The 23,431-nt window shown below is 32.3% G+C and overlaps 2 protein-coding genes across 2 annotated transcripts in view; both read left to right on the forward strand.

The window, feature by feature from the left end:
- The window catches only part of LOC125075144, a 110,297-nt gene extending 92,304 nt beyond the window's left edge, over nt 1-17,993 (forward strand). The window contains exons 3-11 of the mRNA XM_047686760.1: nt 8,138-8,274; nt 9,034-9,211; nt 9,552-9,694; nt 10,436-10,536; nt 10,854-11,022; nt 11,354-11,480; nt 11,718-11,882; nt 12,519-12,601; nt 13,856-17,993. Of these exons, the coding sequence (XP_047542716.1) occupies nt 8,138-8,274; nt 9,034-9,211; nt 9,552-9,694; nt 10,436-10,536; nt 10,854-11,022; nt 11,354-11,480; nt 11,718-11,882; nt 12,519-12,601; nt 13,856-14,594 (1,842 nt within the window). The 3' untranslated portion in view covers nt 14,595-17,993. The remainder of the gene's footprint in view (nt 1-8,137; nt 8,275-9,033; nt 9,212-9,551; nt 9,695-10,435; nt 10,537-10,853; nt 11,023-11,353; nt 11,481-11,717; nt 11,883-12,518; nt 12,602-13,855) is intronic.
- Nucleotides 17,994-21,231: 3,238 nt separating this feature from the next.
- LOC125075175 (ribonuclease H1) lies at nt 21,232-22,789 on the forward strand. The gene is made up of 2 exons (XM_047686807.1): nt 21,232-22,138; nt 22,253-22,789. The coding sequence occupies exons 1-2, from the start codon at nt 21,274-21,276 to the stop codon at nt 22,441-22,443; spliced, it is 1,056 nt and encodes a 351-aa protein (XP_047542763.1). The 5' UTR covers nt 21,232-21,273; the 3' UTR covers nt 22,444-22,789.
- The last annotated feature ends 642 nt before the right edge of the window (nt 22,790-23,431 follow it).

Raw genomic sequence — 23,431 nt, forward strand, 5'->3', positions numbered from 1 at the left:
GCTTCAAATTTTTCCCTTAAGAAAGGCAGGATTTTGGTCAGTAGTAGAACATTTTTCGAAATGTTATTTTTTTAAAACACCGTAATATTTTATAAAAATAAATTCGTTACACTAAAAATCGTAAAGCATTTGCGTTGAGCTCGCTTTTATCTGCTTGTCCGTTTATTCGTGGGAGTGTTCTCACGGATATAACAACGTAAACAACGTAAATGACATCCTCATACGGCCATTGTGCCCCTTCCGCACGTTGAGACTTATTGTGATTATACTTAATACATCTTAATGATTATATAAATGTAATTCGTTGTTTCCTCATTCGTTATATTTTTTGTTTATAAATACATCGGTTTCATTTTAAAATAACAATAATATTATATACAGGTAATTAAAATGCTCAAATTCATCTCAGGGTCTTCAGGAACTAATAACAGCTACAATAGGTACATATTTTCAACTGCAATTAAATGTAGTTACTCGTGTGTACATTTTATTATTAATACAATTAATATTATTAAAATTATAATCTTAAAAACAGTTGAAATCAATAAATGTGTTATGCCTCGATAAAAAGTCGCTTAAAATAACGATTACGGAATAACACTACGGAAAGTAAAAGTGGTACTAACCGATTTCGGTTTCGACGGCAATCCTAAACGGTCCATAGACAACTGAGCATGATTGCTCAAGCCAGGTTCAATTTCCGTTCCCTCATTAACTTTACCCGATAAAATTACAATCAGACACCATTGGAAAATGTACAGACGCAGGGCCAACACCTTTGCTTTGCGGCCCGAGAGTGCTAATGAGAATATCTGATAGAAAAACCATATTACTTTGTCGTTCGAACCCAGGTCCTAAGGGTCCATGAGATCAACGAGGCAGCAAAAGTAATCGCTATAGGAATACAAAGTAATTTATTTGTTTTAATATGGGCATAATAATAATTTTTTTTTTCTATCTAGTAACACTGTTACGTACGTATATGGTTTAATATCTTCGCTTTGCGTCACTGATGTTATGATTACAAGATCAATAGCACTTGAACGGTAAAGTTTGTATGAGTAATGCTTATAATTTAAGAGCTGTTACAATCTATACTAATAATATTATAAATACGAAAGTAACTCTGTCTGTCTATCTTTCTTTTGCTCTTTCACGGCCAAACCACTGAACCCATTTTGGTATGAAGATAGCTTGAATTCCAAGGAAGAACATACAGCACTTTTTATGCATAACATCACGACCAACCCTTAGTGTGCGAGTGCGGCCGTGGGGACAACTAGTCTCTTATATTTTATAAAGAAAAATTAAGTGAGTGTCCAAAGTCTGTGCATAGGCGTTCGGTTAGGTCAACATATACATATTAGAACTTACATCATCACGCAGCAACACACTTTATGTATGTAAATGATTGCGTGCAAGGGTGCGTGTTTGTTAGTATCGGAATTCCTTCCATCGCATGCGTTTTGTGTTAACAGCGAGTATGTGTTAACGTAAATATAGCATTAAATACCAGAGATAGCTTCGCTTTAGACGAAGATTCGTTTAAGATACTCTTACCCATTAAGCCATAAGGCTTCCCTTTTATATTCAATCTGTTTATTGAAAACGTATGTTCGTGAATTCATATATAAGCAAGTACTTTTGTGAATTAAAATAGTTACTGTATAAATCTTGACTTCGTGGAATGACGGTAAGATTGCTAGCAGCATTCCAATGCTCTGGGCAAAAAACGAACCAGGCCTCCTGTCACCAGAGGAGGCAATAAGACATTGAGGTATTGTATTTTATTTTATTAGGACTAAATGTTGATAATTCTTGTATAAATAAAGTTTCTTAGTACTTACATACTTAGTTCAGAGTCATTATGTCCTAAAAATTGCTTATAAATAAAAGTGAACCGAGAAGACTAATTTTTAGATATTGTGTAGGAGGCTTTGAAAGGCTTAACTTGAAATTGTCGACTGAGCTTTATCCGTCGTCTTGAAAAAAATGGTGCATTTTCTTTATGGGTGAAACGAGAATGTTACGAGATTTTTGATTATTTATTCTTTTTATTTACTTTTTTAAATTCTACTCTAAAATTTAGATCAAAACAATATTTAAAAATGAATTTTCTATATAATGAATAACTATTATTGCGAATGATATTTATAAAGTATCTCTATAAAGTCGAAATTAACGAATTAACATTTAAATGGATCAATTTAAGATAACAATGCCGTATCGCTCTTGCTGTTGTATAGCAAGGCGGCGCATCAAAGACACGTTCAGCCGAATCCACTTGGCGGCTTCGTGACCTAAATTCCTATGTAGGTCGATCGTTTATGAATTTTCGTCAAAATTTATTTTGAAACTGTCCGTAGGCTCTTAGGTTAGGATTCTATAATAATAATATTATTTAAATATTCTCATAAATCGTGGACATTATCAGTTTGAAAGTAAAGAGTTAATAAAGGCTAACAACATACTGATAGCAAATTGACAAGCCTGTTTACAATTGGTTTTGACTAGCATAACCATTAATTATATATAATACATAATATATGTATATTATACATTACGAATAAACATTTCAATTGCCTGTTTAATTTAATGACAAGATATCGAAGGCCTGATTTCAAATCACAAAAAATTTGGTCCCATATTGATGGAGGATAGAGTGTATTTGTAAATATATTTCGTTAAGAATAAGTGAAGCCAGTAATATCCCGCTGCTGGGCTAAGTCCACCACGCTGTTCTGATATAGGTTGATATATAAACATATAGCAGAATTTCATTTAAATTAGATACATGCAGATTCCATAATGCTTTCCTTTATCAGCAAGGAAATTAAAAACATAAAATTCAATGCAACTTACCTTGTTTGAACTCGCAATCATCGGTTAACATGCTAGCGTTCAAACCACTGGGCCGTCTCGGCGCCCAGTTAGTCTAACGGACATAAGATTAAAACATAATAATAATAACCCATAATAATTTAGGAAATTGTGTTCGTTAGGATTATTTACAGTCCAATCAACTATTAGCGTATACATCGTTGGACCTTACATGTTAACCTAACTTTCTAACGGATAACTTATCTGTTTTGATCGATTACATTGAAAGTAATTGCATATTACATTTAGAAAGCTATTAGACATTATCGCGACGCACCTCTCCTAGTTCGGTAAATAATCAATACAATTTGATAATTTATCATATTTGTAACCTTACACTATGCATGTACATTATCAAACATTATACACACAATATATAATATATATTATATTATATATTAGCAGCCTGTAAATTTTCCCACTGCAGGGCTAAAGGCCTCCTCTCCATATGAGGAGAAGGTTTGGAGCATATTCCACCACGCTGCTCCAATGCGGGTTGGCGGAATACACATGTAGCAGAATTTCGTTGAAATTAGACACATGTAGGTTTTCTCACGATGTTTTCCTTCACCGCCGAACACGAGATGAATTATGAACACAAATTAAGCATATGAAAATTCAGTGGTGCCTGCCTGGGTTTGAACCCGAAATCATCGGTTACGATGCACGCGTTCTAACCATCTCGGCTACTATATATATAATATATTTAGTATATATTTAGTGCGTAGATTAAAAAAAACAATAACGTTAAAACAATTTAATATCAAACCAAAAATAGTTCGCCTAATCATACATATTGCAGTAAACTACTTACTCGATTAGGATTACAAATCGAAATAAAACACAATTAACACTTTTAATGAATTACAAGTCGCGCTGATATCGACCTTACTGTCCGCGCCAAAAAAGAAAAATTAATGACGGGTTAATTCAGTTTCGCGCGCTTTTTTTTTATTTGTTCTAGTCAATGTATGGATAAAGGAATTTCCTAAATATCATATGAAATACAATTGACCATAAATACAACAATAGGTACAGGTACAGTTCGTTTTATCATCGATATAATTCAAGAAAACATAAAGTAGTTTAGACTTTACTGAAAAACTCGCATATTATTTGAAACGATGACGTTCCTTAATCAGTTTATTATTCCGAAATCTTTGGAGTCTATTCTGAGAAATCAAAACACATTACAGTACACATTATATGTTTACTTGATGGTAGGTCTTCGTAAGTCCCTCCGGTTAGGCACTATTTACTTGCCACACATACTATCACCAAATAGCAGTACTTCCGCTGTGTTCCAGTTGGAAGGTTGAGTGAGACAATGTAACTAAAAACACATGGACAGACACATGATTGATAATGTACATAATGAAAAATGTGGTTAATATTTCTTAGTGTTAATGTATAGTGGGCGGCGGTAACCACCTACCATCATGTGGCTTATTATATTACGGCTTTTCGCTTATCTATTTCATGAAAAAAAGAACACAAGTGTTATGAAATTGATTTTATTATTATGAAAAATAAATATGTATAAAAGTGTTAAATTTCATTTTTATCGTTTGTGAAACGCTTAATGTTTGACCCAAAAACAACGTTTCAATCTTAGATTCGCTTGAGGCTTCAACAATCGATTGGGTGGCTTCGGTTGTAAAATTGCTTAAAGTGAAACAGCGACAAAACTAGTCCATTAAGAAGAAACAAAATTCGATGTCAGAAATACAACTGCTTAACACTTCCCTTAGTTCGACTTGTTTCGCATCGTTTTTCTAAATATTCAGTTATAGATTTTGAATATTGGTTAAATCAATATCATTTGATTTATTAATATAATATATTTGATGATTAATAAATTAAAGTCAAAGTTTTTACTGTAGTTTTTTCATTTCAGAATTATAATTATGTTTTAACGCCATTCATTCATCATACGAACCTGTTATAGTTTGATTCGGTCTATCGACATCGAAACGGATTAAGTATATTTTTTATTAAATATTTATTTTACGGTGAAAGTATATTTTTTTATTGAATATTTATTTTTTGGGGGTTCCTTAATTGTAAAGTCTTTATTAACGAATAATCTGAAAATTTATATCTGTCGGAGTTCCCTTGATGTCCGCATTTTTTTTAACCATATGACTCAATAAATAATAAACTAACCCAACTATAATCAAACCTTGTACCTAAGTAACTCTTACACTTACTTACTTCTCAACAAAAGTTCTTAATTCTATACGACAATGCAATCCAACACAATGAAATCTTTATAAATGTCGACACGTGCAACAACATTTCTAATGTGTTTCAAATACCGCAAATAAATATATTGTATTGTATGTATTCAGCATACTGGTAACAAGATTTCTCCTCATATATTATGTAAAAGTGCCAGTTTCTCTAAACCAAAATAAAACTTATAAATCTGCTCACGTATGGTGAGCAAAAACAATGACCATAACTACTAATATTAACTTCCTAATTGAAAATAAATAATAATTTCAGTTCCATTGACTATTTTTCTCTATCTTTATCATACTCTTAACATTCTAAACATGTAATGTATTGTGTTATTGTTTTGAAATCGGTTTTTCAAGGATTACTCTGAGCAAGCGTAAAACATCGTATTTACTTGTATAGTAGTTGTTAAACATAAAATATAAATGTTAATTCGTTGTAAACAGTTAAGGAAAAAATGTTGACCGACTTAAAATTCTTACAAAAATGTTGTGTTGTATTTGTAATGGAAGAAAGTAAATAACGTATAGGCATTTAAACTATAATTGTTTTTACATTGCCTATTATATTGGTAACTATTTATCGGCCGTGGTTTTACTCGCGTTTAAGGGGTTGGTCGTCAGGCGTTAGGTATAAAACAGTTCAAGCATGCCAAATTTCATAAAATTTTGTTCACTGGTTTGACCTTAAAATTTACAGACAGACATAAATATTCGGTTACTTTCGCATTTATAATATTAGTAATTATAGAAAAATTTACAGATTATATGAAAAAAGCATTAACAGAAAAGACAATTATAAAAAAAAAAAATTATGCAGAACATGCATTTTTTTTACAAAATTAGTCGTATTTAAATTCGTAGTAAAGAGCAAAGTATATCTTGTGAACCTATACTCCGAACTGGCAGCTTTAATTCACATATTTTACGTTTTATTACTCAAAATGATGGTTCAAAAGACCTTCTAAAACCCCTTTAAACTACTTTGAAGAATATTTTGATTCCTAGAAAATTATTTCATTGGAATAAATGATTACAAATTGAAAAAAATACATTTCAATGATGATAATTTAAGCTAGCGTTTTTAACATTTACCATCAGCCAGACTTGCGTTACTCAATCGGGGTCAGAATTTTCTACTGCCCTTGAGTTATTTGTTTTTTGCCTTTGTTTTTGTCTGTCGTTTTCCCAGCCCAGAAGGGTCATTGGCCGGGGAAGTAGGTCACGACGCCTTCGCCTATTTATAGCGAACGGGCTACTTACTTTGACAGACTGCCCGATCCCAGTTACGCAAGTTACGGAAACTAGACGATGGTATTTTAACAATAGACATGATATTAATAAATTCGATAATCTGTATTTATTTATTACAAAATGGGTCTTTTAGCTTAAACAACTATGTTAATTAAAAAATATGTATATAGACACCCTTATTGATTATATATAATTACTCTTCATAAATCAAAGTATATGTAAAGACATACATATAAACCCCACACAAAAATAACCTCAAATTTGCCGCAAATATATCTGGCAATCATTTTGCTTTTATCTTCTAAAATGTATTAACTTACCTGAAATTCCAAATTTAAATTTTTGAAGAATGTACATCTATAAAGATTATAAATTTATTCAACACTTAGGTTCAAAAGTACACAGGACAGTCGCGAGTGTAGCTTCTAGCCATTGCCTATTAAAGAATAAATCTAATTGACTAAACAGGAAGTCATTTCCAACTCCTTTGTGATGTCTTGAGAACATTGCGAGATGTCCTTTTATAGCAATACTACTAGTATTTCAACTTTAATCAATTTATCTTTATTATATAAATATATAAGTGCTATGTTTTAACATAAGCGAATGTCTTATGTCTAGTATTAAAGAATTAAAATTCACCAAGAAATAATCAGGATGTGGGAATTATCGTCAAAAAAGTAAATAACATAATTTCTTCACTTCTTTATCGTGATAAGATTGCTGACGTGACACGTGTCAGCGACCCATATTCTATAATGGCGGAAGTCGGACAGCCCACCCGCGGGACATGCGTGACCACATTGAACATCGCGACTTTTCCATATACCGTTTTACCATTAGCGACGTTATAAGTATTAAGAATAGCGATCAATATCGAGTGTATATGACGCTTAGTCAATACTTGGTCTGTTTTAAAACCAACTAATTGTAAGCATCATTCTTCGTATTCTGCGTTTTACGGCACTATAAGTATCACTCTTTGCTTAATTAATAACACTAACACTAACAATATTATATCGAACGAAAACTAAAATAGTTCACGGAACTCGGTACCCTTGTCCTGAACCAAATAATATCGAGGTACGTTAATTTACGGACCGTTTCATTGAAACAATGGTTTTCAACTCAATAAATTCGGTTCGAATTTCACTTATACGAGTTAGCAAACTAAGCCGCATTATTTAACCTTATTTCCAATAGAACAATATTTAATTAATTTCCCAGTTTGAAGTTAATTTTAAGTTATAAATAAAAGGAAAAACTGACATATATTTTAATACCCGTGGTTAGTGGTGCACTGACGATGTAAGGAATGGTTAATATTTCTTATAGTTTTCGATGTCTATGGACGCTGGGGACAGCTTGGTCTTGGTTCTGTCAATATTTAAATTATTCCAATAGAACAACATTGTCAATACCAAATATAAATAAATAGTCGACGATTTTAATTTGCTGGGTATCAAATATATGATAATCACGTAGGTGCATCATAATTTTATTCCACTTGGAATTGCTGCTAGCGTTCTAAGCATCATATAAATAAATATAAACGTACTTTGTATGTACGTTCATATATTTGTATATAGGTATATCAAAATTAAAATAGTTACCGTACTAATTTTATAAATATAGCTACATAATTATTAGTATAATTATATGAATTGCTTTAATTTACGCCTTTCGTTTCCTAAATATGTTCTCATCGTCAAATTCTGTTAGGTAATGTTTAATTAATATAGTTATTACATTTCAATTCTCAGGTGCCGAGAGAAAGCTTCAAGCATATCGTGAAAGCGTGCGAATGTCCACTCTACTGGAAGATGCCATTGTTCCTGGCCACACAACAGAATCTCAATGCTGCGGTCGATGGTCATAAGTTCATTGATTTCTGGCGAGAGTGAGTACCAAATCAAAATGAAAAAATGTATCCGCTATGTTTTTTTGTCTTTACTTACTTTAATTATTAATTTTTCTTCTATATAAACAGATTATAACTATTGTATCGTCAGGAAGTAAAGAAACGCTAATGCGTTAAAATTATGTTTTTGGAAAATGAGGTTTAAATCTTTTACTTTAAATCTTATTTCCTGAAAGTACCATTTTGGCGCTTAAGCTTTCTTTCCACTAGCGATTATTGATACCTGATTTGTTAATTAAATGGGTAGCTAGTAATAATTAATTAAATAGTTAACTAGCTTGTAAGTCTGCAGATCCCACCCGTTTCACTCATTCCCAATTCGGGAATACATAAAGCTATTGGATTTCTCTGTCAATTATCTGGAGAAGCCAAGAATTTGGGGCAATCCTACACAACGGTTTCGTGTCGGCTTGACGTACAATCTGATTATGAGAATGACAGGATAAAGAGTTTATCTGTTTTTGGAATTAAGTCAGGACATTGTTGCTACTAATTTTTAGAATAGTGTACTCTACCCCTAAACATCGACATTACTCGTATAATAAGCTTGTTATTCCTTGCATTGTTCAAGCCTATCTATAAGTATTTCAATTATTATGTACAACTACTCGTTCATCATCAGTATTTCTTATAACATTGGCTAATATCCTTAGCTAGTATTGACGAGATAAAAAACCAGAATTACCTAAACTAATTGGAAATTCTTGTTAAATATTTATGGACATATTTTTTTACCAGAATGACAACACAATGTCACGACCAAGCCTCCCGGTTTGTATACATTCTCACCCGAGGCAAGAGCAACAATCTGACTCCTGAAGACTTCGTGCCACTTGTTCAAGACGTTGTGGACACGCACCCCGGACTTTCGTTCCTAAAAGAAGCCACAGAATTCCACTCCCGATATGTTCATACTGTAAGTACGTTTAAAACTGAAATATGTTCTTGTATCGAGAAATACAATGAGTTGCAAATATGTCGTATATTTTTTAATTTGTGTGCATGGACAATACTAATTTACCAAATCATCACTGAGGTACAAATTTGACTTCGAACGGCCTAAAGAAAAAAAAATCGAATAGAATGCTTTTTAAATAAATAATAGCGTGGGTATATTTAAATCAGCGACTAGATAAATGTTAAAACAGTAAAATATATTATCCAACAATAATCAAATATAATTTAATGACAATCAAAACGAACGCAATACTAAAAAGAAAATAGTGTGAAATTGCTTAATAAAAAACAAATTTCAGGTGATCGCTAGGATATTTTACTGCGTTAATCGATCGTGGTCTGGAAGAATATCGATACCGGAACTCAGGAGATCTAATCTGCTCCAAGTTATACAACTCTTGGAAGACGAGGAAGACATCAATCAAGTTACGCAATACTTTAGGTGAGAACAGGATACAATTCTATTTGTGGTTAGATTAAGAATTGTTTGACGGCTCCTAAAGAACAGTTCATTAAACATAGTATTATCTGTGAATTTCTAAAATTCGTAGATAAAATATTAAAAAAAAAAAAAACCATTCGCTCAAAAAAATAAGATACTTTAAAAAAAATTAAACCAACACATAGTATAATGTTTAAATTTGTTACTTCCTAAAGGAAGATAGACTAGCAAATTAATCGTCTGGTGGTTTTGCTTGTACTTTTTGCTTATAGACAGCGGCCCTATTAGAAACATAAATTTCTTTTTACAGCGTCATTGCACTGCCCACTTTCTGAGGTTGGTGACGCATTGTCGGTCTAGGGCGCTTACAATTCTAACCGAAACACATTAATATCATGTGCTGTTTGATGGTAGAATTGGTGAGGGTGAGCCCCAGACGACCTTGCATAAAGCTCTATATTTAAACTCGAGTTTATCGTAGTATACATTTTTATTTCGCTATAAAACTTAATACTCTTAGTGTATAATTAAAAGGGGTTTAAAGCCTCTATAAAGGCAACACTTACGGAATTGAGGTGTAAAATTTTAGTTCGTTTTTTTTTTTTATTTATAATATGCAGATTATAAAACTGTAAACGATGCAAAATATAGAGTAACTAAGAAAACAACGTCTTAGAAAATATTTTAATTATTTCACTGATACATAAAACAACGGCTTGAATGCTTAATTATTATTTTCAGTTACGAACACTTCTACGTCATATATTGCAAGTTCTGGGAGTTGGATAAGGACCACGATTTGTTCATTGACAGACACGATCTTGCTAGACATAACGACCACGGTTAGTAGAGAAACCCCATGTTCTTATATAATCTATTTCCGTATGTTTCCATATGTTTGCAGATCACCCATAGGCACTGTAAGAAATATTAACTAACTCTTACAATGCTTATGTGCCACCAATTTTATGTCCTCGATTCCTAATCAAACTATCTCCCTCGCACTTTAAGCCGGAACACAACAATACTAAGTTAAGGTCGAATACAATGTATGAGTGATAACTTCCCAATTGAGCTGGTAAAAAACTCACCATCGATTAAAATACTCTATAATATGTTATAGTAACATTAATAGTAATTCCTGAACATAACGTTTCAGCTCTATCAAGCCGCATGATCGATCGAGTGTTAACCGGGTGTGTTACGCGCGGCAACCAGAACCGACTGACACCGGACGGCGAGCCGCGGATGTCTTACACGGAGTTCGTGTGGTTCCTACTCGCTGAAGAAGACAAAACTCATCCCACAGCTATTGAATACTGGTTCAGGTAACTTTAAATTCGATAGGGTAATAGGATAGGTTACTTTTAATTCGATTAAATCCTGTAGCAATAAACTTGATTCAAGAATATCGCTTTTTATTTTTGAATTAACAATAGCTCAGCTATTAGAACATCGCGTGGCATAAGTATATCTAGGGTTAGTTTATCTTTATCCCTTTTTCGATTGAAATAGACTACAGTTACAGATACAAAGAAAATAAAGTTTTTTTATCGGTGACCTTGACATTATAATAAATGAGCTATACTTGAGATATTCCTAGAATATCTATAAAAATATACTAACAAATTGGCGCCAATTGTTATGTCTTTTTTTCAGGTGTATGGATTTGGATGGTGATGGTTTCATTTCCATGTATGAGTTAGAATACTTCTACGAAGAACAAATGCAAAGGATGGAGGCCATAGGGATAGAAACTTTGCCGTTCAACGACTGTTTATGTCAGGTAGCATATCATCCTATTTTTTTATTTCATAAAACTAATCAACTCTTGTAGCGAATAAAGTAAATCGATTTTCCTAATTGTATTTTAAAAAAAAAATTAACACTCATTAAAAAATTTTGTCTAAGAACTTTTTTTTTATTCACACACTGTACGTACGATTTAGAATTTGAAAATGGCGGATATATGTAGATATAAAAAAATACAATAAAATAAACTTCTTCAACAATATAATTATAGATGTTAGATATGGTCCACCCAGCTGAAGATGGCAAGATAACTTTAACCGATCTAAAGAAATGCAAGCTAACACCGATATTCTACGACACCTTCTTCAATCTGGAGAAGTATCTCGACCACGAGCAGCGGGATCCGTTCGCTACGCAGCGTGATTCGGACTCTGAGGTATACATTTATTATGTTGTTAATTAAATTATATCTATTGTTGTTACTATAATACCTATACTATAATATAGTATACAATACAACAATCCAACTACAAATACGTGGTTTAGTGGCTATTTAAGCATACAAGTATAATGGGTACTAGGCATCAAATCGTAACAAAAATCCAACTACAAATCGTAGTCTAATGGCTACTTGGGCACACAATTATAACGGATACTGGCCATAACATCCTGGATTCGATTACCTATTTAGGCCTTTATATATTACTAGCTATCCGTCCTAGCTTCACACGGGTACAATAAATGTCTATAAACGTGTATAAGAAGCATAAAAAGAAAATTTTAGTTTTTGCCCGGCTACGGAAGTTGAAATTCTTGACTTTTATCTGCTATAATATACATGTATCTGTTTATTCAAGAAATCTGCATTTAATTCTGTTGCCTAGTTTAAAAGATCTACTCGTACAGACGGCGGGGAACGAGTTTGTTTTATTTTATGTAGAGATAAAATTTTTTTTGGCAGAAACCCCAACCCAGCTTTTTATATTAAGAATATATTTTTTTCTTGGTACACAGATAAAAATACAGCTAATATATACATACAGATAAAATAAGCTATATTAATTAATTTCAGATGTCAGAATGGGACAGATTCGCTGCTGAAGAATACGAACTGCTAGTGGCCGAGGAAGGCGGCAGCGACGCGCAGGACCAAATGTAAGGACTCTGTCATTGATCAATGTTTCTTTTACATCAATCAATTCATAATTTTTTTTTTCTTCAAAAACAGGCAGTTGTATAAAATAATTAAAGACTCCGAGAAAAGGAAGTGTATTAATCGTTTCTATGAGTTGTACAGAAGTAATCAGTTGCCGAGAATTAAATCAAAGAAATAATTCGTTGAGTGGTAAAGTAGTATTCGTGATAAAGCACCAGCTCAGTTAGTTGAAGCATTGTGGAGCACATTACGGTCTTAGCGCTTAGACCCGCACCTTGTCATGTCACAGATGTATTAACAGAATTATTCACCTGATGTAATGAATATGTTCTGAATGCACACCAATAAGCAAAACTTAGGAGATCGATATACCTATTAAATTTCATCATCCATATTATATGAACCCTTTTAGAATCGCTATTTATCTATACATTCCACTATTATTTGCTTTATCTTTTATCTATTTTATACCATATTATATCGTATTTATGGAATTTTATATGTAGTTACCATATTTATTCATTTTTGGTTCATTATTTATTCTAATTTCTTTCATCAGGGAGGAAGACAGAACTGGCTATGCTAGGGTAAGATTGTGTTCGTGTATTGCAGTGTATGTAATGTAATTTTCTGCATAGAATTTTGCACAAATTTGAATCGAAATGAATTTAAACATTGCTCGATATCATCGACATCAGAACGAATCTACGATCAAAACTGTTTTGAGTATATACATTTAAATAATTTTGATACACATTTGCTAAGCTCAATAACCTACCTTCTAACAAGCATTCTGTTTTACAATATAACCGTGTTCTGATTTCGAAGCCTGATAAGCTGGAATGAAGTGATAACGCTGCGACGTGTCGCATCGAAATTTGCATTTTGGTCTTCAAATATATCACTTACGATATATTTTTACGTGTGTTGCGATGAAATGTTATGATGATAATAAATAAGAACAGATTGCGGATGTTTGTACAGACCCTCGTTCAGTTTTGTGACGTCACTTGCTTGGAAGTCTGCCTTACTGATGAAACATATATGTATATCATACCTGTAATTACGTTCCATTTATCAATATTTATCCGCAGCTTTTGTTTGTAAATAATGTTCATAATCATCATTTATCAGGCATGAAGCGACTAACATTGAAATAAAACATGCAGTTCTGTTGCATTCAGTACATATAAATATGATAACACATTTTATTTATCCGCTCATGATTTAATTAAAAAATTTGAAAATTTCAGCTCCTACGATGAAACAGATGAAGACTGTTTGTCGCCTAATCTAGATGATGTTACGAACACTGAGGTAGTCGAAGATTCCAGCATGGAAGAATCAACTTTAAGCGAAGGATACACTAACATTGCCGCCCGCGTTAAAGATCCCGCGGGAGTCGCGGCTGGCCCGCGGACCGCTGGGGCTCCGCCTGCAGCTGGCTTCGTAAACCTCAGCTCCATATATTCAATTGGCAACAGCGAAAGATGGGCAAACCAGAATAAAAATGCAACACCAGAAAGAAAAGGAGAAAAACCCATTCCACCCGAAAAGCCTGTCAGCTTGATGATGATGAACGGTAAAATGGACAATAGATGCGGCGGTTTCGGCAACAACAGTTTTCTCTACTCGCAACTTCTTAACTCTGGTAATATTGGAGCTAGAGCGAAAGATCCACCGTCATATACAGCAGCTACCAGTGGAGCACTTTTCGACAAAAATGGTGAAGCGAAAAATATGGTAACATCACCCAGTAAAGTCAAATCGCCAGTTTTGAGTCCACTTAATGGTGTTAGTAAAATCTCTGATAATTATGAAAAGGCTGTAGCCGAAAGGCTGAGCCCCCAAAGAGAGATATCTAGACTGAACCGGAGCAGTCTTTTTAGTAAGGTTAATACGGGCGTCGTATCTGGAAAAGTTAAGAAAACCCGCAATCAGGAAGAAGAAGACGAGGATTACGCGAGAGATAGCGACGAATGTTCCATTTAGACTCTGTTGAAGGTGTTATGCCTAATTTAATAAATGAAACTGTGCAATTTAAGGTTGGTGAAGTTATACATCAATGTTGACGTTACAATGTTGTGTTTATCAGAGAAATATTTTTCCAGCGTATCCTAGGTTCGGTACGTGCCTTGTGAGTATAGAACGATAGACACCCTTGTGTGGACACTAAACGTAGACTTAGAAGATGTAGTAAAAAGTGCGTTATCCTTGGGGACTGTTTTAGAGGGTGAACGGTGTGTTTTAACATCGCTTAAGTTAGTTTCAGCATTTTATTAGTATTATGGACATTTAACAGTGTTATTTTAATTACGTATTTACTGTAGCGTATAAGCATATCAAATTATAGGCATGGTTCAGATGTACTTAGTTTAGGAATGTTGAATCACGTGCATTGGCGTGAATCGTTACAATAATCTTTACCACATTTATATAGATAGGTATTTTAATAACAGCTTCCTGTTTCATACAGCTAATAATAACACGAATCATTACATTATTCATAAAATAAAAAGAGGCCTCGATATAATCCGTCAACGCAAATCGCTAATCGCTATTCGCAATTACTCATATCATCACTCCATCCATCACAGATTAAAATATTTTGGATATAGAAAAAAAAAAATTAAAAAAGAAAACAAAAATAAAGATTTACTAATCACAGTCAAAAGCTTTTTTACATCAAAATTAAATTATAGTAAACACGCACAGTTATTATTTAGATAACAAAATATTTTTATAAGACGTCTCGTTCGCGTAGTTTTTTAAAAAAAATATAATCTAATCGTGTCAAATTAATTCGGTATCGCCGTATCGATAGTTTTTCATGACGACGTTTAGAGACGAATAGATCGATTAGGCAATGAATGACAGACTAGGATAATTCGAGTATTATTTAAATTTTCAGTACCATGTAAAAATGTGTACATGTAGTTTTATATACTTAGTAACAAGAATCTTGGGGCCCATGCGATTTCTTTCGCAGTTATCTGTGCAATCAGATTGATTAGTAATACTGCCTGTGCAATCGTAGCATTATAAACGATTTACACGATACGGTAATTGTTGCGCCTTCAATTGACAATGGTACGGTTGCGCGGTTTTATTTAGGCATATAATTTACAAATTTCATTAAAAACACTTCCATATTTTTTTTACATAATATATTTTGAATCTCAATTGTAGTATATACACATACCATAACATACCATTCATTTTTGTATTATTTTATTTTATTTTTACTAAATATTCATGAAATAGATGAAACAAAGATATACCCAATAAACTAAACTTTGTGAAATTGGACGGTGAACATAAATGATAAATTAAACGTGACAAAGTATTTAATAATAAAAATAAACAAGACAGCTGTATATAAGCTTGTAGGTAATACAGGTAGATCACGATTTTTCTCTAGTCTACAGGGTGCTGAATACGAGCTAATTGACGGTCTACCTTTCGTAAACTTTAGTTTCTCAAATGTGTACCACGGCCAAAGAATGGGTTGTTTAAATTGCCTATAAAATGTTGACTAATCATATATTCGACTTTTGTTCTTAGATATACTTAGAAATATGTAAAAATTTTATTTAATTTTAAATAAATTTTTTATTATTAAATTTTGTGATTACTCATTTGAATTGTAAAATTGTTTTAAGTCATTGTTACGACGATGTATACTGTACATTTAAAACATAATCGTGCCTCATTATTTGTTAGATTATTTTTTAAAGAATGTCTAATTTTTCTTGGAATTCGCGAATCTTTTGTTACTAATATAACTAGTCATTTCAATTCTTCGTCAAACCATAAATCACAAATGATAAACATCTACCAATTAATTATTAACCAAAACAATTGTTCATGAGTTTAATAAATTTTATTAATATGTTGTAACCTTCGTAAGTTGTTTTTAATGTTTAAGAGCATAAATATTTATTAGACGATTATAATATTTCATTTTTACAGGGACAATATATAAGGGGCTTGTAAAAAAAAAAATGCTTAAACTTCAGTAACTTCGACCCAAATATTTTGGGATAGCCTCTGTTCCTCAAATATTTTAAGACGTCTGCCTAATTATTTTAACATTTAGGTATTGTTAAATTACGTTTGACAATAAAATAATTTTCATTTATTGGTATAATAAATAATACGACCTTAATATGTATATATTCTTAGATCGAATTATGATTTATATCATACGTTAGATTTATCTTAGCTACTTATAGCGCAAGACAAGCTTATTATTCTACTTTTTTTCTAATTAAGTTATTAAACTTTTTAAACCACCAAAGCGACGGAAGCTTTCATTTTCTTGTTAAACAAGATGGCGAAGAAAGTACTAAAACATATAATTGAACAAGCTGGTTACATTTTTATATTATTAAAATAAAAACTCGAAAGTGTTACTTTTTTTAGTAATTAAATATTGTATTCATAAGTATTAAAACAATAATGACAAAGGCTCGGGTTTAATCAGTTTTATATAGATTTGTTTGGTAAAAAAATTGGATTAAAAAAAATTGTCTATGTTAGTGTTATGATGAAAGAACCAATATCTTCCAAATTATAACCCCAAGCCATTAATTATATTTAAGTAGTGCCATTAATATAATATTTGTGTGTTAGTTTGTGTGATAATGACTGAATAACTAATGTAAACATAAATCCTATGTGACAACGTTTTACTTTTCGATTCACTTTAATAATAAAAATGTTGCATTTGAACAATTCAGATTATATTTTGAAGTCTGGTGGTAGAATCAGGTTTAAAAAAATTTCGAACACTATCAAGTAAATCTCCAAGTGAAAATATATTCTGTAAAATATTTTATTAATTAAGTATTACACATTTTATTAATTAAAAACAATGCGTTATAACATTATTTTTAAAATTTGTATTAGGCTTGTTTGTCATAATGACGTTATGTTAGGAAGTATTTGATTTATACGTTGTATTTTTAAATATTAAACAACTTATGGTGTAGAAATTTGGGAGTTGGAATATTTATAGAAAATATGATATTTCAGCCATACGAAATTGGTTTATAACCACTCAATACTAAATCTATGACCTAAATCAGACTACAGATACATTTGTATCTATCGTTAAAGAAATATTTTAAAATACGAAGATAAATACATGATCTGTCACAATGTATTATTACACGATAGACACTAATGTAACCGTAGCTTTATACTTATTTATAGTTTTTATGCGTGTAGCCACACCAAGTGGTAAGTTATGTTGCTAGAATATTATTAAAATAAAAAAAACCAAAACAAGATTTTTTACAAATGTTAGTGATGACGTAGTTCGATGTGTTAACACAAAGGTATGAGACCTAATTAAGAATCCTAATAAAGTACATTATTGTATTTCCATTTATTTTTTATTTATTTTTACCTAAGCCAAGCCAAAGAATACCAAAGAATAGCTAAGTAGCCCAATGGTGAACATTCCCATGAAGAAAAAAGTATCTATCATTTCCTGGTTTTTGAGTTTCCCATCTAAAACTAATTTGTGACACTTTTGCGCTTTAACGTAATATGATCTGTATGATTTCCGTTCAAACTGTATTTAAATTCAACATGTAATCGAGAATACAACCAAGAAATAATTACACTGTCCACAAAATAGCGGGATAATTATTTTTTAATAAGCATGATATAAATAAATAGGAAACACCATTGAATTATGGTTTTATTACGAATAAAATTAGACACATTTGAGAAGACAATAAATGACATTCATTCACTTTTAAATATTATATGTCATTCACTCCCTCCCTCAAGACACAACGTAATCGTTTAAATAGTTCGGCATTCTTCGCTGCCGTGTCGAACGTCGAACTTTCTGTGAATGACGAACTCGTGGAAGGGAGTTCAGGAGGTTGATTGTATTCATCAGAGTCTTGATTAGGAATAGGATTTTCATCTTGAATATTTTCAGAATTTTGGATTTCATGATTTTCATTACAATCTTCTAAATTTTCTGGTAGTGGAGCCAATTGTCTGTTAGAAATTGTAGTTTCTCTTCCGTCTGGCAATCTAACATACGAATATTGCTGGTTGGGTTGGAGTAATTCTACTTCTTCAACTATAGGATCGTACTTAGTAGCTCTCACGTTCTTTTTCATTAAAACAGGTCCTGGATTTAACATCCAAGAAGGAAATGATTCGCCGTTTGAAGTTCTTCGGGCATGGTTGAACATTCTTTCGTGAGGAGTTACATTAGTACTAGTACATAAAAGTGACCTGATGGAGTGTAAAGCCACTGGTAAAGCTTTTTCCCAATCTGATATCTCCATATCTTTAGATCGGAGGTATAATTGTATGTTTTTCCAAAACGTTCCATTAAGTCTTTCAACTTGTCCATTCCCCTGGGGATTATATGGAGTTGTTCGACTACAAGCTATCCCAAGAGAGTAAAGAAATTGCTTCAATTGTTCAGACATAAATGTCGCTCCTCTGTCTAAGTGTACATAAAGCGGAGTGCCAAACATAAAGATCCTTTAAACATTTAATTACAGTCGTTGCAGTCATATCTTTGCAGGGATAAGCGAATGGAAATCGGCTGTATTCATCAATAATCGTTAACATATATCTATTTTGCGTAATGGAGGGCAAGGGTCCCTTAAAATCGATGTTCAATCGTTCAAATGGAGAAATAGCTTTAATGAGTTGATATTTATTTGTATTAAAACGAGGCTTTATTTCAGCACACACTCTACAGGAAGTAGTTATAAGTTTTATGTCATTGATAGAGTATGGAAGGTTTTTCGTTCTTACCCAGTGTGCTAATCTTGTTACACCGGGGTGACAAAGAAGTTCATGAATTTCTTTCAACTTACTATTATTAAAATTAACATGAGCACATACTCTAGATAGAGTGTCAGCAACCGTATTATCCTTACCAGGTCGATAAATAATTTCAAATTTAAGTTTTAATTTAAAATTAAGTTCAAGCCGCCATCTTTTAATTTTTTCATTTTTTATTTTGCTTGAATGTTTTTGATTGAAAATGAATACTACAGACTGTTGATCAGTTAAAAGTAAGAAATGCTTACCCGTTAAATAATGCCGCCATTTACGCAGAGATTTAACGATTGCACTTGCCTCCTTTTCTATAGAAGATTGTTTGCACTCCGAGTCAGTCAAAGTTCGCGAGAAAAAGGCAACCGGACGACCGTTTTGAGAGAGTGTAGAAGCAATGGCAAATTCTGATGCATCTGTTTCTAACATAAATGTTGCATTTTCGTTGACCACTACCAAAGTAGATTTACAAACATCTGACTTTAAAGAGTTGAAACATGTAACAGCCTCCTAGTTTAAAGGAAAATGCTTAATACCAATTAGTGGTCTGATCTTTTGAGAAAAATTTTGGATCCACTTCGAGTAGTGAGCAAATAAACCTAAAGTCCTTTTTAAGGTTGATAAATTCGTAGGAATTGAAAGATCTAGTAGTGGTTTGAGACGGTCATTGTCTGGTTTAATCGTATTATTATATATTGAGTATCCTAAAAGATTTATAGAGTCGGTTCCAAAGACACATTTACTTTCGTTTAGAGTTAATTTGTATTTCTTAACTGCATTCATAAATTTATTAAGTTTTCTATCGTGGTCATCTTTACTCTTACCACAAACTGTGACATCATCTAAATATGCGAACGTTCCTGCAAATTTTTCTGTATCGATAATGTATTGTAATGTTCGCTGGAAGGCCGCGACGCCGTTTGTTACCCCAAAAGGTATCCTTGAAAATTTATAAAGTTTGCCACATGCTTCGAATGCTGTATATTTTCGTTCAGACGACAAAATTGGTACCTGGTGATAAGCGCTTTTCAGGTCGATTTGGCTAAAAAAAATAAATTTCGCAACCTTTTCAATTACAGACTCGATGCTAGGTAGAGGAGATGCATTTCCTGTAAATCTACACCTGTAGTTCTGTAAATCTGTTTATGGTAAGCGAATAATCAATAACAAGCCGCTTTCGATGTAAACCACCTCCTGTAACTAATACTTGTGCTCGCCATGGAGATACGCTGGGCTCAATGACGCCTTCATCTAGTAATTTAGATATTTCATTGTTTATAAATTGTAAATCTTCTTTAGAGTAACTTTTGGATATTATAGATATCGGTCTAATATTAAGAGATAAATTACTAAATAAAGTTGCAGGAGGAACTGCTTTAATAACACTGCAGACTTTCAGCGGTCCTTGGTTACCACCAAACTGAAATTGAAGCACTGAATGATTTTGTAATAAGTCATGCCCTATAATAAGGTCTGCGCAAAGATTGTTTACAATTAAGAGTGGTTGACGTTTATAGATATGTTGACCAAGTTTGATTGTCGCTACGCAGGAACCTTCCACAAAAGATGTGTGATTAAGTGAGGCTAAAGTTATGGCCTGCTTACAAGGGTTTCTTTTCAACAAAATAAAAACAAATTCAAAAAAATAACAAACTATTTTCGATTGTGATAATACTTGGGAAATTAATTGTGCGTGTAAATTACTTTTAATTTATTAAATTATTTATATAAGAAAAGTAAAAAACACAACTAATTACAGAATAGTGACACCGTCTTGTCATGAGATGTGACATCTGACAAGTAAACATTTGACATAAGTCCGCGAATAGTTTCATTTTAAAATACATAAATGTTATGGAAGGTAATCACGAATCACTGGTTCTCAAGATCTACGAAAACCGTAATTAAAACTTTAAATTTATCAAAGATGCCATTTTACGCCGTAGCAAAGGGTCGCACCGCAGGTATTTACATGACTTGGCCTGATTGTGAATCTCAAGTCAAAGGATTTCCCGGTGCAAGATATAAAAAGTTTGATAACATCGTCGCCGCTCAGGATTTCGTAACAACTGAAGGAGGGAACAAATCATCTCAAAAGGCAAAGCCTTTGGCCAACCGCTCAAGTTTTGGAAGTTCAAAATCTAACCTCAAGAGAAATTTTTCAACATCAGCGAATGATAAAAATGACAACAGCCACATTCCCAAGAAAAAATCGAAATCGAAGCGCAAAACATCCGAAAGTAATGAAAGTGAAGACACAGATGATTCTGATGACTTGAATACTATATTAATAAAACAGATGGATGACATTGAAAAAAGATTAAAAGGTTTTGAAAAAGGTGTTGATAAGATCATGAAGAAAAGTAGCAAAACTGACCGGAAGAGTATATTAATAGAGCCTCAAACAGTGGGATCGAGTAATTTGAATGAAGATAATTTTAAAACTGATGAAGATGATTATGTCCAAGTTTATACTGATGGAGCTTGCTCATCTAATGGACGTAGTGGCGCTAAAGCCGGCTTAGGCGTGTATTGGGGTGAAGGACACCCATTGAACATCAGTGAGCCTGTCTCTGGTCGTGCTACAAACAATTGTGGAGAGATTCAAGCTGCCACTCGGGCTATCACAATGGCAATAAACCATGGAGTTAAGAAGCTGGCTATCAATACTGATTCAAAGTTTTTGATAAATTCTGTGACAAAATGGATGCCAGGTATGTTTTTATTGATAACTAGAAACAATGAATATCATTACAATGATCATGAGATTTGAAATGATAACAAATTGATTTGAGTTTTAATATTTATAAGCTCATTATCAATTTCAGGTTGGAAACGAAAAGGTTGGAAACTTCAATCAGGTGAGCCAGTGAAAAATGAAATAGATTTTAAAGAGCTAGATAGTCTACAAAACAAAATTAAAATAAAGTGGAATTATGTGGAGGCTCACCGTGGTATACATGGGAACGAAATGGCTGACCAGCTGGCAAAAGCGGGAGCCGCCATGTATAATAAGTAGTATTAGAATAGGTAGTTGATTAATTGATAATTTGATCAGTGTTAACTTAAAAACACTTTCTTACTTTGTTAAGTTTATTCTTCTAAAAGTATTATTGAATACCTTATCTTTATGTATTTTCTCTTACTAAATTTATTTAAACTGAATTTTCTTTTTTTTTATCTATTTTGCTTTATATTTATATACATAATTTCTAACTGATAATTTAATAGTTCAAATAATATTATAAATACTGCAGGTCAGTTATTAACACATAACAGCTTCCTAATAAACATTACAAAAATATTTTAGTTTTATAGTTCTATAATGTATCAGGTTTGACATATAAGTAGCATTTCTTTCTTTTTTTTTTAAAAAAAAAAAGAATCAGAATAATATGTTTACGGCTGCTGCACTTTGAGCCTTCAAAAACTTATATAGACAGTAGAACTTTTTTTTATTGCTTCTTCTTGAATACAACTACTACTAAATGGAATACAAACCATGACTGCCTTATAAAATTTAAGTGGTTGGTTCATACATAGACTGCTGTAGATGACCCTATCAAAAATAAGAAATGTAAATATAATTGTGTCTGCATACATGTGAATTTAATTCTTTAATTGATTAATGACAATAAGTTTTTGGTATAATTTATATATAAGGATTATCTAACAATAAAACCGAAATAAATGTATCAATGATATTAAGTTTTACTCATTCTTTCCTTAAATATAAAATTATTATTAAAGTTTAGAAATTACATATTTATACCAAAATTTTACCTACATGTCTACAGCGATTGCCCAACTCTAGGTCTGGGGTAATTTTTTATGGATCAACAAATTTTTTTTTTAAATGTTTTATATTATAAAGTGGAAAGTTAACTAATGAGTTGATTGTTTTGATATAGATAGTTTTTTTCTTGTTATAGAAGAATAGTTTAATTTATGGATAGATTTGTTAAGAGCAGAGATTTTTCTTATGGCATAGATAGGCGGACTTGCAA

Source organism: Vanessa atalanta, chromosome 2 (genome assembly GCF_905147765.1).
Source record: "Vanessa atalanta chromosome 2, ilVanAtal1.2, whole genome shotgun sequence".
Lineage (NCBI taxonomy): Eukaryota > Metazoa > Arthropoda > Insecta > Lepidoptera > Nymphalidae > Vanessa > Vanessa atalanta.